Raw genomic sequence first — 14746 nt, 5'->3', positions numbered from 1 at the left:
TTTCATTTGAGTCTGCACAAATGTCAATGTTGAAAACTTAGAGACGCCTACAAAGTGAAAAAAATGTTCCAGTTCAGTTAAAATATTTTCAGAACAAGATTTCTAACAGAGGTTGTATTCCTGTGAAAATACCTTTTAGTGCGGAATTGAATTTCTAAATAAAATCCCATTTCTGAGCTGATTTTTAAAAAAGATGAATATGGATGTTTTAGCAATTTCACCCTCAATTCCACCTATCCCCTTCCCTTCCCTTCCCTTCCCTTCCCTTCTCTTTTTTTTTGTCTTTCTTTTTGAGGTAGTGCATTTGCCACCCCACACTTTCGCTATGAATAGTTTAGTCTGACTACTTCTATTACCATCTGGAAATATATATATATACACAAAGTTGCCTAAATAATACTTTATCTCCTACTACCTTATGGAGAGCTATCATTTTAGAGAGTGAACATCCAGAAAAATCAATACTTAGAAAAGTAGAGACCTGCTTATGCCTGCAGATTTACAGCACTTCCAATAATAGCCTTCTGATGTTTGCACTGCAGGAACTTGCCTATCTTTTTCTAACTAATGTCACCATGTTGTATCATGTATTTATGGCACTGTTTTAATTTCAGGTAGCAGAGAAGCAGCATTCACATATGCCATCATTGCTGCTGGAGTAGCACATGCAATCACGGCTGCCTGTACACAGGGCAACCTGAGTGACTGTGGTTGTGACAAAGAAAAACAAGGACAGTACCATAAAGAGGAAGGATGGAAATGGGGAGGCTGCTCTGCTGACATCAGATACGGAATAGGATTCGCCAAAGTGTTTGTGGATGCCCGGGAGATTAAGCAAAATGCAAGGACGCTCATGAACCTGCACAACAATGAGGCCGGGCGGAAGGTAAGTACTTCTGCTCTCCCCCAGACATGGCTGTCTCTGGCCTAGGATTGGAGATGGGGTTAGATCATGTATAGTGCATGAGAACTGCAGTGTGCTTTAATGCTAACCTCATTTTACAGTAGACAAGTAGGCAGCTTTGCAAGTTATAAGAGCTTGTTGGACCATCTGTCTGTCAAATTTTTGTCTAAATGTTACTCTTTACAGTGGTAAAAAGAAAAAAGCAAACAAACATTTTATCTGGAAAGTCAAATGGTACTTATGATAAAAAGTTTGCCTGCTACTGTGTAGGTGAATGGGATTCTCGTCAGGTTCAGACATGAACTTCTCATTCATTTGAAAAGGGATCATTTTCAACCCAACTGTTTAAACCTTGCTCTTTGTGAGAGGACTACCTCTATAATGAGAAAAATACTTCAGCAAAAAGAACACAAACTGACTCACTGTTACACCATTATATGAATTTGGTTTATCATTTTGCACAGCAACATTCCCACCCCCTCCCCATTCTTTGGGACCGGGTAGCTGAAAGCAGCTACTGCAGAACCAGCGCTCCGGAAGACAGGAATTCAGCAGCTTCTGACACGCATATTTCCTGAGGATCCTGGGCACTGACTGCCCCGGGTTTGCTGCCTTTGCCGTTTGCTGCACGCGGCCAGTTTTCTGATTGTCAATGGCAGCTGTGGCAGATGCAAGACCCAACCTGATCTCTGCTCCTCAGATCCTTGCAAGTCAGGCATTCCCCAGCGTGCCTCAGAGCAGTCTCAGTGGTGGAGGGGCTCTGATTTACACCAGCTAGGAATAGCCAGGGGATGTCTGTGTGCTCCTCACACAGCTGTGTGCAGGTACAGTCCAGTGCTGCTTTCCATACGGGAGTTACCATTTTGCTGATCACATCTTACAGAATAAATGTAAAACCTCTTGCTATCTTAGCTCTCTATTTTACCTTTTTCACTGTTTGTGCTCCTGTGCAGTAGTACTGATTTTAGCATTATGTTAGTGTGACTTAGAAGCAAATGGGAGAAGGAAGTTAGGAACAGCAGTTAATTTGTGGATACTATTTTTGTTGTGGCAATTACCTGCAGGCTCTGAGACATCTCCACTTATGCTGGAGCCAAGCAGATGGCATTGAAGGAAAGCCATTTCCACCCCAAATAAAGGCCTAACTTTTATTTAATGCTACTGTAGTAGTTTTATAGGTCAGATTATGGTTTTTACTCTGCCTAGTATCCCAAATGCCTGTGTCTGGCTCTCTAGCGTATTTCAAAACACTAGCAAAATTAACACTGAATTCTGAGAATAACTCGAGGACTAACCATTAATATTTGCTAATCAAATGATCTGAGATTCAGTATTTTTAGCACTTGGCTTCTGGTAGCATGAAGGCACATACTGGAAAGATTGGTAAAACACCAAGGCCCACAGTCTGCTCTCCTATACAAGCACAAATCCACTGAAATAAAAAACAGCAGAGAAGTTTCACCTTTGTGGGAAAGCTACTTCCCTGAAAGGTCTGCTTTTATTTGATAGGTGCTGGCAGTAAAAGATTCCCAAGAAATGACACACCAGCCTATAGAGGACTCCAATCATAGATGAAACTGGCTACTGTCTTAGAAAATTGTTTCAATTACAAAGCTCAAAGATACAGACAGAAAAAGAAGTTGCATTTCTTGGATCTGTTATCACCCAGGTATGGACCTAGGGTAGAGGAGGAGGGACAGTAGTCCTGGAGCTGGCCTGTGGGAAGGCAAAGTATTCAGCAGCCTCCCCTTGAGGACATAAACTCCTTGTGTTTCTCACCTATATGTGCACAATTTGCTGTCCTAAAATATTATGCCTGGAAGATTCAGCTCTACGCATTGTTATCTGGGAGAACAGTGGTGCATCCTATCTCTGGCAATCTGCCATTTCTCCAGCAAGCTCAGGAACTGTTCTGATCTAAAGATATTTCTACGCTTCTTCCTGCATCCCTTACAGAGCAAAATTACTGATCTTTGTTCGAACAAATCTCTGTTTGAAATCTTCAGGGGAAAGAAAGAGTAACCGACTGAGATGAGGCATATTACTCCACCGTCCTGTAGAGAATGAATAAATGATGTTTTTGCTAGAGAGATTCCTTTCAGGCTTTGCTCTTATGTGAAAGATCACAGTATTAAATCCAATTGGCAGCAGGAGGCCATTATGGGTATTTGGCAAGCTAGGTCTCTCACAACCTAACCCTTTCACAACAAAAACTGTCTTGTTTTGAGGTGGTACTCTCTCTTTTGAAGCAATATGGATCTTATCAGCCTCCACACAATCTCTTCTTGGTGGCTTTCCTCTGGGCTGCAAATTCTTGTCTGGTTTTACTTGCCCATGGCTAGGTTTTTGATGATATTTATGCACCTAGGAGACAGACTGGCACCTACTGGGCTTCCAAAAATAAACTAGATGTTCAATTCTTATTGATTTGTTATCTTCACCTGTAGGCATCGCTACGCTGTTCAAAAGTCAGTCCCCTCTATTTCTCTGGTCTTGCAATGCCAAACTGCACTGTGTGCTATGCCCCACTCCCCCGGCTGCTCACAAATGACCTGTGAAAACGTCCTTCTTCAGGATGACACCTGAAGATGTAGGTATAGGTGCAGGTGATGTGTAGCTGTAGGTGATGTGGAGGCACTCTAGTAAATCATACGTGTATTATTCTATAGTTGTCTTCTTAAGAATCACTAGTAAATTAATCTGTTCCATCTTGGCGAGCAAGAGATGACAGACTTCACACTGTCAGACTTTACTGGCAGGCCTGCTGGGCGTACCAGGGAAACTGAGCATAAGTAGGACTGCATGGTATAAACCAACAGAGGACCACTAGGAAAAGCCTGATTCAGACTTTCTGGAGATCTCATTTCAAGACGTCCTGCCTTCTCATAGTCTTGTTTTACCTAGGCAGATGCCTCTCTGCTGCCTGCAGTGCCAACAACAGTCTCTCTGAACCTACTGAATACATGACTCTGTCAGAGCAATAGTACGAGCATCTGCCAGCTCTTTCTAGAAGCAAATAAAAATTGACTGTGTCAAATGTGGAGGATTTTAGAGGTCATAGGTGGAGAACATCCATGCTGCTATTCCCTTTCCTGAACAGCCTTGCTAGTGCAATCCTTGAAAAAGACTCGTGTGCACACCCATGATGCAGCACATCCCACCTGAGATCAGCATGTGTGAAATATCTCCATTTCCAGCTGCTCCCACACTGCAAACTAATGCCAGAGATGCCAACGGTACTTGCAGAATGAGCACCCATGATGCCTCCACTGCTGGGGTTGAGCAAGTAACAATTTTCCTTACTGCTAAAGGATAGGGCTCTAAGTCTCTGTTTCTCTCTCTTGGCAACAAACCACCAGGACTCAGTTCTATAGCACACAGGCACAACTTCAAAGTTCCCAGGCTACTTGGAGAGGACGGGGCAGAGTTCAAAACAGGGGTCGCATACACCCTACAAAACTGGCCCCAAGCAGCCCGAGAAGCCTCACATCATTTGTCAAACGTATTGGAGATCAGCTATTTCTGACCTCCAGAAACAGAGTTGAGGGTGTCTTTCCTCTTTGAATTAGTATTTCCTGAAATGCTGATTCACTGCAGGAAGAAGCAAGCAGTACAGGGAGAACAGGAGGAGAATTCATAACAGCTGGGTCACAAAAGAGAGATAAAGCTTGAATTAATTTAAAGGCATAATCCTGATTTGCCCTGCAAACTTCCATGTGAGGGGTTATAATTGCAAGACTGAATTGTCTGTTAGCAAATTTGTCTTCTCGAGTACAAAGTTAATTAAATTACTGTAAGTAACACAATAACATAAGTCTGAGAGATACTTATGCTCCAGGAAATAAAAATGTTATTCTCCAAGTTGTCCTAGTAAAAAATAGCAAAGTAGGTACTGAAAGGTTCTACATATTTTGGCTGTAAACTTTTCATTTTGACAGCATGGCAAGGTACATGACCAGATTGCTCTCTCCTCTCTTTTTCTCGGTGACATTGAAATTCCACGAATGGCATCTTGCATCAGCGTTACATCATATTAAGTATAATGCAATATTATGAGTCATTGTTATAAATCATGGGCACAAGCTGCATTAGAAGGCTTTTGCAATTCAAGAGCACATCAAGGTGGATTTTTATTCAACGTTTCTCTTTGGAGGCATACCTAGGTGCACTAACTTTGCAATGTATCTTCATCCTCTGAATCAGTAGCATTTCAGTTTTCCCTTTCAGCTCTAAGTTTCATAGGAGACGTGTAGTACATGCCTGAAAAAGTTGTTGCAAATATCAAGCAAAGCTATGAGAAACCAGAAGGTGTTTCTGAAGTGGATCATGCAATGATCATAATAGACTAAAGTGTTTAGTATTTTATTCTTTAGGGAAAACTGTAATAATGTTGAGGTGAAACACCAGCATTTGGAAAGCATGGAGTTCAGGAGTTGCCCGAGCTATTCTGTAAAGCCTACACTTATGACACTCGCCCCCTTTACTTGCTAGCATCTCTGACCTCAAAAGGAGATTGCTGCTATGTAACTTCCCTGAACTTCTTCCAGTTCTTGCATAGTGTGCACTCACCACACCACTGCAAGAATTTAACAACCCTCCAGAGAAGACAGCTATTTCTACTTGATTCTAGATACCTGTTACTTTAACTAGCCTATTACCCTGGCTACAAGAAGCAGCACAGAACACAAGCTCTTGCAGATGAACCACTTGAAAGGTTGTAAGCATCTAGCACGTGGTTAGAAAAGAGGCAAGACTAATAAAAGACGCTTGCCAAACAATTTAACATTCATAATTTTTCTGAATATCGGCATGAAATTCTGGAGATTTAATAGTTCTGCCTGAACTAGGTCTTAAAGCACGTGAAAACATAGCACTGTTCCTGCTTGCACCCCTGGCTCAGTTCAGCTGCCTGCAGTGGAGAGGCAGCGCAGCTTGTGAACTTGCAGCCCCACTGGGGTGGCCCTGCCTGAGGAAGACCACAACTTCCAAGGGGGATCCCAGCAGGACAGTGGTTCCTGGTAGGAGCTGTGTTTCCAGAAGACGATCAGGGATGCACACTGCCTGGCAAGTGCAGTGCTAGCAGGGTACAGTCGGTGTGCCAGGAGGACACAGGGCCCATAGTGGAGGCAAAAGATTCCTTCCCACATATATGTACGAGCTGTAATCTGGTCCTAAGCAATCTCTGCACACAGCACAACTGGCTAATAGTAACCAAAACCATGTACTTCTGTTGTATTCAGCTGTCTCTCAGCTCCATCAGAAAAAATGTCTCTAATGGCACACGCACACCAGAATAAAGCTCGCCTGTGTCTGGAGCTGCTGAAAATTACCATAGTCTCCAGAGAGTCTAGGAGACCAGCTTCGAGCAGAACAGAACTGGGTGAGGCTGCCCTGATACTCCTGGCACCAGCAATCAAGTGATATTATAGTATCAGCAGCACAGCCACATGTTTCTTGGAGTTCAGAACTTATCAGTGCCCTTGCAATTGCACTTAACATTTTCCAGCGGTTTCTCACTTTTTTTTTTTTTTTTGGCATGGGCACAGAAATGTTCCTGATTTTTGTATTCAGAAGCTTCTAGTTCTTAATGTTAGGGATGCTCCTTAAATACAAAGCTGATAAATGATTGTCCTCTTTACTGGTAGATACATATTAACTACTTGTGAAATGATCATAGTTGTGGTACATTGCTGATTTACAGTGGCTTGAAGTTGGAAAGCATATTTCAGGAGTAACTTTCCACTTCTAGTTACAAGTTCCTGTGAGGGATACTAAAGAAAGAAGCATACCCAGGACTAGTTGTGATGCCTGCTTGCTCAAGAGCTTGTTCATTTACATCCAGCTCCCCTTACTACTCCCTCACTTGGACCTCCATCATCAACAGATGTGCTGAGCACATAAGAGCAACAAGAACAACACTTATCCCTGTGCTGCACCTGCAACACACAACTGACTGAGCCCTTTCTGAGGTTTCTTGCCTTGCTGATAAGAGACCAATGCGTCCATTCCCATAGGAAGATGGGGAGCTCAGTCTGTTGGCAAGTAGGTGCCCCTTGTTGATAGTGGCAGCAGCAATTCTGACAGGCTTCAACTGTAGCTGTTTAGACCCCTGACAGATGAAGCTGATAGACATGTTAACATGGAGCCAGGCAATGGAGAATGGGGCAGAGCAGTGGCACAATATAATGGAGATAACCATGCCTAAAACACCATGCAAACAATCTTCAGCCAAAGCAACACACAGCACTTCCACTCACAAAGCAATAGTAGTCTTAACAAATAAAAAATGCAGCTCCACTGCTAAAATATCATGGAACATCTAGAAAATATGGTGTTAGGTGCACCAAATATGCCTATGTAGAATGTCCTGGTAGCTGGCTTTCTTATTTAAGCTGTACAATATTTTGCCTAGATTAAACTGGGCAGACGGAGAAGGTTTAGGAGAAGATTTATACATGGGGCTTGTGTCTCGCTGTGACCAGATGGAATATGTAAAAACCGCTTCTGACAAATCTCACTGACATGGCTGTAAGGTACAGGCAAAGAGAAGGAGTGTGCACCCACAGACCTGGGTCCAGTTATAGAACATTATCCCAAGTAAATCCAGTCCTGTCCCACCCTACAGTTCCTGCGCTTCACAGCCCTCCTGCTCAGAGTACCTCCCTTCTCTCCGAGCACTCCAGCCTCAAGGCCTGGCACCACAGCTGTAGTTCAATGCAATTAGAAAAGGACCATTAGATGCACCAAGGTCTTTCCTGGCAACTTTGTCACCACAGGTTTGTTGGGGGGCAGCAGGATTTCCAGAAAGGCCAAGCCAAAACTCCCATGGGGGTTGGTGGGGACCACAGGACACAGCTGAGTGCTTCCAAAAACCCCATCCTTACTGAGTGTTTGCACTGCACAACAAGACTCTGCTGGGCAATTTCCTAGGTGTGTAAAAAAATATACATCCTGTGCACTCTTACAGTATTTTTTTTGTATTTGAAAGGATCAAAGTTCATTTTGTTTGTATTTGAAAGGATCAAAGTTCTGTTTTATGCCTTTCTTACTTTTTTTAGATAGTAGTCTTAAAACAAGTCCAAACTTGACAGAAAAGCTCTGCATCTTCTCAACAGCCCAGAGTAAAGATAAAGGGAACATTAATGTTAGTCTAAATTATGAGAGGGAATTGGACTGCACAAGAACTGTAATCCGCAAGAATGAATTTTCATTCCACTTGTCCTCCACTTTCAGCTAATCAGAAATTGTGATACATGGTCCTACTTGTATTTTGGCTTTCAACTCCCTCCTATATCTTACATGGTGGAAAACTGAATTCCTGATTTACGCTGAAGATTAAGGAATGATAAATGCTATTGCTTACCTGCAGTTGCAATTTTAGAGGATTCTGGCATTATGAGCAAAACATGCATTTCATGTATATGATTACTAGAGCTGACAATCTGTCATACTGCTGACAAAGATAGCTGAGACTGAGGGCCAGGGTCTGTTAATAAATAACAAAGATCTCAAATTCCAAATTTAATATCATGCACCTTTTATAACTGAAATGATCAGATGCTTGCTATAACGATTAATTTTCTAAGCAAAGCCACTGGCAGGGTCATACGTTTTTGGACATTTTCTAATTTAATTCAGTCTTTCTCTTTGGACAGTTAGCAACATTTCCCACAGGGCATACGCTTGTCATTCAGTACTCAGAGGGGAACATGATCTGGACGAAAATAGTTGCTGTATAGATTATTCAGTTCTCCCACTGTTTTCAGCACCTTTGGATGGGACCCTTGGTAGAGTCTTCAGTGTCTCTCATGTTGCGGAACAAAAAACCTCATTTCTAAACAAACATCACTGCTTTGAAACAAATGCAGCTATCACAAAGCATAAGCACTTCGAAGTAAATACGTGCTATGTTCGGGTATTGTAAAAATTATGCCAGTCATGTAATAAATGTCATAAGAAAGAGAAAACATAGCACCTATTAACCTTAATTCTGACCTATGAACATGGCTGTTTTGCCTTGTATTATTGCTATTAACCTGTGCTTTTTGACATTTTATTGAGAAATTAAATCAGAATCCAAAATTTTTGAGCTTCATGACTAAATTTAGGCCTAAGTTGTTGCAAAATTTTCAGAAATAGCTGATGAGCACAGTTCTGCTTCTCCTTTATTCCCCAGATGACATTCATCAAACTTCAAATCTAGGTTTCCAAACCTAAGACTGGTTTACTTGCATAAAACTAGATACTTGCATCTCCATATTTTAGCATTTTTAGCAAAAACCAATACAAGACAGGTATTGGTCATGTTAGCAGGAAACTAATGGTTAGGCCAGGCTATTCACTGAGAACATTTTTAATACACAAATAGGCAGTGTTTATACTACACATAAAGTTTACACTGAATTTTGTTGGAAATCCTGCACTGTGCAGACTCATTCATTACATCTCTAACAAAGTATACCCATTCATTACGTAACTCTAGGTTTGTGTGGCTGAATCTTTGCTACCATGCTGTGTCAACAGGGACAGAAACGGGAATCTTCTGCAGTTACAACCCAATCCTCTAGAGTTTTAACTGAAAGTATCTCCAGTATCATTTCCAAGAGCCTTGCAATGATGAGTCAGTAACATGAACTCAGTTACTTGGGCTAAGCAGAGAAGCTTGGAACAATACGTAACAGAGGTTTTGGTAAAGATGAAAGTTAAACCAAGGTTTGGTTCAAATGCCTTATTAGACATTGGTAGCAGAAAACTCTGAAGTCATGAAGCCCTGAACACTCACCAAAAGCAATAATTGTTAGCATTCGTTGTACAAATGGACCAGACTTTTGCTTTAATGGAAAGAATTTCCAGGTATTTTGAAGTAAACAATTAAAAAATCAATTAAATGAAGAACAACCTTTTAGTCTAAGGACACACACAAGGCCTGTTTTGGTACTGGAAGAATGTAGAATGTATCTGTTAAAGGATAAGGGTTTCAGGTAATTGCAGAGAGGATTCTTGGCTCTGCATGCCCAATTAGTGCCAAAAGGCACTGGTATTAATTTGCATTAGAACTGGTTATTTAAATGATCCTGAGCCTTCTGGTACTTAAAAGTGAGCTGCACCTAATGGACTACATTTGGTCCCCTGGGACAAACAGAAGGAAAGTGTCAGTATTCACAGACTCTGAATTAGATCTAAGCCAACATCTATTGCTAGTGCTCTAGCAATAGGTTCTCTTGGTAGTGTCAGCTGATGGCCTGCACTAAGGAAACTAGCCTTGCCTTAAGCATACTAGATCTTATACTAAATATAAGACCACACACAATTATGAGTACAACCATGTATTCTCTTACAGGGCTATTCCCACATGAGATTTTAATTGAGTCGTAATTGTTATCTTTGGGTACATAAATCCTACAGTCATAAAACAATTAACTATTGAAATGGCACAATAGTTAGCATGTAAATAAAGAAGTTCAATAAGGAGTCAAGATTATATGTCCAAAAGGCTTGAATTAAGACCTTGGTTAAACAAGAAAAGATCCAGGAAGCGCAAACAGTGGAGATGATCTCCTGCAAAAGCATGTCTTACAGGCAATGGCAAACTCTTTGTGAATTGCCCGGGATCTAACACTAGCTTTCACACTGCCACCTGGAGTATTTATAGGATCTGTATCCTCCCTGTGGTCTTTTATTTCACAGAAGTTTCTTCAAAATGTCTACCCTTTGTCATATTTGGTTGAAATTACTAAAAAGGTGCAGCTGTTACCAAGGGGACATGAGAAGATAGGAAGGCAGAAGGGTGACAGACACTAGGTGAGCACTTAGGCTTTGTTCTCTCGAGAAATCAACCTAAGTCTGCCTTGCTATAGTAGGAGCAATTTTAAGCTAAAAGGTGTAATCAGTCATGAAATATTTTCCAGAACATTATAGATTTGAATAACTATGATAAGGAATACCTTAGCATTAAGATTTTTTTGTAATTCTATTTAACAGAATTATACTTTATATTAAGGTTCCTCTTAAAGAGAGATTTATAAAATTAGTATCTGATTAATACACTAAACGTGTGCTGTAGAAATGCATGGTTTCTTTTATTGATGGGTTTATGTACTGGTGAAACTGGTGCTTAGAAGTTATTGTTACAGGCATCCTATGACCTTCTGAACTAAAGACCTAGAGTGATTGGTTAGCCCTTTGTTAAAAACATCAGTCTTGCTATCAAGACTCATTTATATATGGCTTATAAAGAGGAACTATTAATGGTATCATTGGATGGTGTTACTTAACTCATCTGTAAGTAGTAAACAGGTAGATCTATTAACAAAGAGCAATAGCTATGTCTGATCTGGAGGGTGAGCTGACTGCGGGGAATTACATGCATCAATATGGTGCACCTTAAAGGCGGATTTCTCTCAATATGTGATTGCACACCTGTAAGACAAAAGCTTCAACTATTGCTTAAAATACCTGTTAGAATGAAAAGGAGAAAATCTAATAAGCCAGGTAAGCAGGACAGAAAGCCAAAGAGGTTTGCTTAGACTGCACTAGGCCTTATGCATAAAATTAGGAAATTCCACTTTCTTCTGTATAGGAGGAAATTTTCATTGACAACAGGCCAGAAGATCCTTGTTAAAATTCTTGGCCTGGATACGGGCATGCTGATCTTGGCAGCTGCTAGGCTACAGAGATAGTCTCTGCTGGTAGGATCTTACCTCTGATAAGTGGAAGCTATTTGAAAACATGGAAGTGTGGATCTATTGTCCCAACTGCAACTGGAGGGGGAAAACTCTTACGTATAAAACTTAATTTGGAAGTCATCTTTGTGGAATAATTATTCTCACAAGAATATTACAATTACCACCAAAATCATGTTACTTCACGATAATGTGAATGTTTTGAATTGTAAACACGAAGTGTGTGGAAATATGTTCACAAAACACAATGTTTTATTGTGATCAAGTTTTTGCCTTATGATAACTAAAATAATTGTATGCTGATTAGCTGGAGAAGTAATGGGAAATTTCTCTTAAAATGATAAGAGTAGCTATCACTTTTCCTGAGCAGCTGTTGCTTGAAGTGCCAGCATTGTGATATTCCATCCAGGGTACAACCATCCTCGGCAATGGGCTTGAAACCTCTGCCACAGTCTAGATCACGTTATCTCTGCAAAATAGTGTGACTGAAGGGAATGGAAGTGAGTTTGATATAGCTCAGGTGCTCTTTCCTGATGAATAAATGGTAGGTAGGTAGAGCGGGCAATGGGTACACCTCCACTGTCATTTACCAAGTTGTGAAAAGTGTGTTAGGTATTAGGATTGAAGCTTAAAGATGTCTCTGTGAATCAAACATGAAGATACCTGGTGCTTCTTTCTAGACCAAAGGGGATAATGAAGAAGTTAAGCTAAGAAATATGGCACTTTTTATAAAGATGGTACTGAGAAATTAATGTAGAAGTACTTTTAAATCACCTGAAAAGCTTGATAGAAAGGAAAAAACAGTTTACTAAAACTGCTGGCTTGGAGAACTAAAATTTATATAAGTTTTTCAGCATGAGAAATACACCTTGTGTAGTATTATCTGCCGAGTACCTAAGGGTTAACTCTCATAGTTTGGTATGCAACTAAAAGAACCTATAATTAACTGTGTGTGGCTATTGGTTAAAAATGTTTGGAAGCAATATGGAGTGATATTATTTTGCAACTAGTACTCCTGCCAGTACCTGGCTTTATTAGTTTAGCACAAGAGGTGTTTTCTGATAAGTTGTCTGGAACAAGTAAGGCTGTTCTTTTGGTTTCTATCACTCTTTGGAAACTTTTCGCTTGACAGCTTGAGCATTCGTCAAAATGCTCTACCTGGTTGCTCCCAGTTCTTTACTATACAATGCCAGCACCACTTCATTTGAGTGCTTCACTACCAGTGGGGAGAGTTACACGGAAGATGATGTTTATTGGGAATGAGTCAACCCTGTACCATTCCTCTCTCTGTGTACATTAGCTGTGACGAGGATGAATTCCAGTTGTGTCATTTCCTGTTTTCCCTACTTTTTTTAACGTGAAGAATGACTCAGGCTCCATGACATAGCCCAAAGTGATGGGCAGCAATGACATCCCTGCCTGAATAACCCCCAAGACTCTAACTCATTGTGTTCCCAAACTGAGGAGTGTAAATAAGTTTTAGTTCATCTTACCTGGGAGTACTTCCAATTTCTTCAGAAACAGCATGCTAAAATATAAACTATAAGCACAATTATTTTCTTTCTCTCTTTTTAAAAAAATCCTACTCCATCCTACATTTTAATGACAGCTTGATGCATTGACATTTAGAAGCCCAGGTATGGATGAAGATCACTGTCCCAAGATCAAAACTAAAAACAGACACACTGGACATAGGATGCTAGAAGAATTATATTGACTTTGAAGATGTCCAGGTTGGCAGACATCACTCAGTTAAGATTTCATTGACTTCATTACTCTGATCCATACATTGACTGCAGGACTGAGCTCCTAGACTGAAGTAGGGATTAGGGAAAACGATGTTTTTAACAATGAACATTCGTCATCTTTTTAATACATGGTGAAATATCACACAGATCACTATTTTAGAGAGGCCTGTTTTAGAAGTATCAGTATTTTGGAGTGAATTTTAATTTGTGACCAGAATGTAAGGAAGGTAGATATGATCTAAGAAGAAATGTTATGTTGGTAACATGTCCAAATCCAGAAAAATTGCTGTCTCATTTTCTTTGTAAATTGTCTTCATGTCAGTGAACACTATGTTGTTTCTTCATTTTCAAAACTCCTTGATCATCATCTTTTACTCACTTCTGGCATGAACATACTATCCAGTATCTTTTTGGAGAGGAAGATATGTACTGTAGAAAACTTATATAGTGATAGGAAGGTAAACTTGATAATATAACCAACAACTCTATCTATAATTCCGTAACACCATCCCCCTTTCCAGTCTATTTTAGCTTCATTGTACTAATTGCCCAGGTAGGCCAGACAGCAAGACTATTCAGCATTTCAAAAAATAAAATCCATCATATCCACAGTGTCAGTTTTACTTGGACAGCTGCAAATAAAGATCCTAGATAAATTTTCCTTTAATCTCACAATCCCATTTCAGTAAGCGGCTAGGAAATCACTCTTTCACTTAAACGAATATAGAATATAAAATAACATGTTGAATGGCTTTAAGACAATTCAGCTATATTCCAATAACAGTGGGTGAAAGCACATTAAAAGAAACCATTTTTTTTTCAGAACTATTTTTTCCAAGCTCTCTTTTATGGCTGATCTTTAAACTTCCTACATGATGACACTTACTTGGCATTGCATTGATCCAGTCTAATCTAGGTGATAATGGGTCTCTTGAGTTATTTTTTAAAAACAGGTAGTTTATCAAACACATTGACAGTTATATTTTCAAATTATTTCCATTTTTTTCTGTTAAAATATTTTCCTTACCTTTAAATAGAAAAATCCACAAAACGAAAATGTAAGTCAGACCAGACTTGCAGACAAATGTACCAAGAAGCTATTACAACAGTAACCCCTCAATAAACTGTGAAGCCAGCTTTCAAGTACTGAGCTTTTGTCATTAGCAATTCAGAAAACAGAAAGTCCCACACCAAGAACCCCCCATCTCACAGCCTATTTGCCAACAGACAGTAGGAACATACTATTTTCAGTCTATTTCCTGACATAAAACTTACCTAAGCATTAGTTTAGTAATTTGTAGTTGAGAAAAACTTTTAAACCAGGACTTCCTGCCAACAGGAGGAAGGGTGGGTAAGGTTTTGTATTTGATATTACACCGAAAACTTTGTCACCAACCACATTCCTTAAGAGT

The 14746-nt window shown here is 40.1% G+C and overlaps 1 protein-coding gene across 1 annotated transcript in view; it reads left to right on the top strand.

The window, feature by feature from the left end:
- The window catches only part of WNT7A (Wnt family member 7A), a gene marked incomplete at both ends in the record, with an annotated part of 35433 nt that overhangs the window by 12313 nt on the left and 8374 nt on the right, over nucleotides 1-14746 (top strand). Inside the window, one exon of the mRNA XM_082321686.1 lies at nucleotides 615-886. Within this exon, the coding sequence (XP_082177812.1) occupies nucleotides 615-886 (272 nt within the window). The remainder of the gene's footprint in view (nucleotides 1-614; nucleotides 887-14746) is intronic.

The sequence above is a fragment of the Platalea leucorodia genome (genome assembly GCF_965183815.1).
Source record: "Platalea leucorodia genome assembly, chromosome: 9".
In the NCBI taxonomy this organism is placed as follows: Eukaryota; Metazoa; Chordata; class Aves; order Pelecaniformes; family Threskiornithidae; genus Platalea; species Platalea leucorodia.
This window is presented reverse-complemented; position numbering and strand designations above follow the sequence as displayed.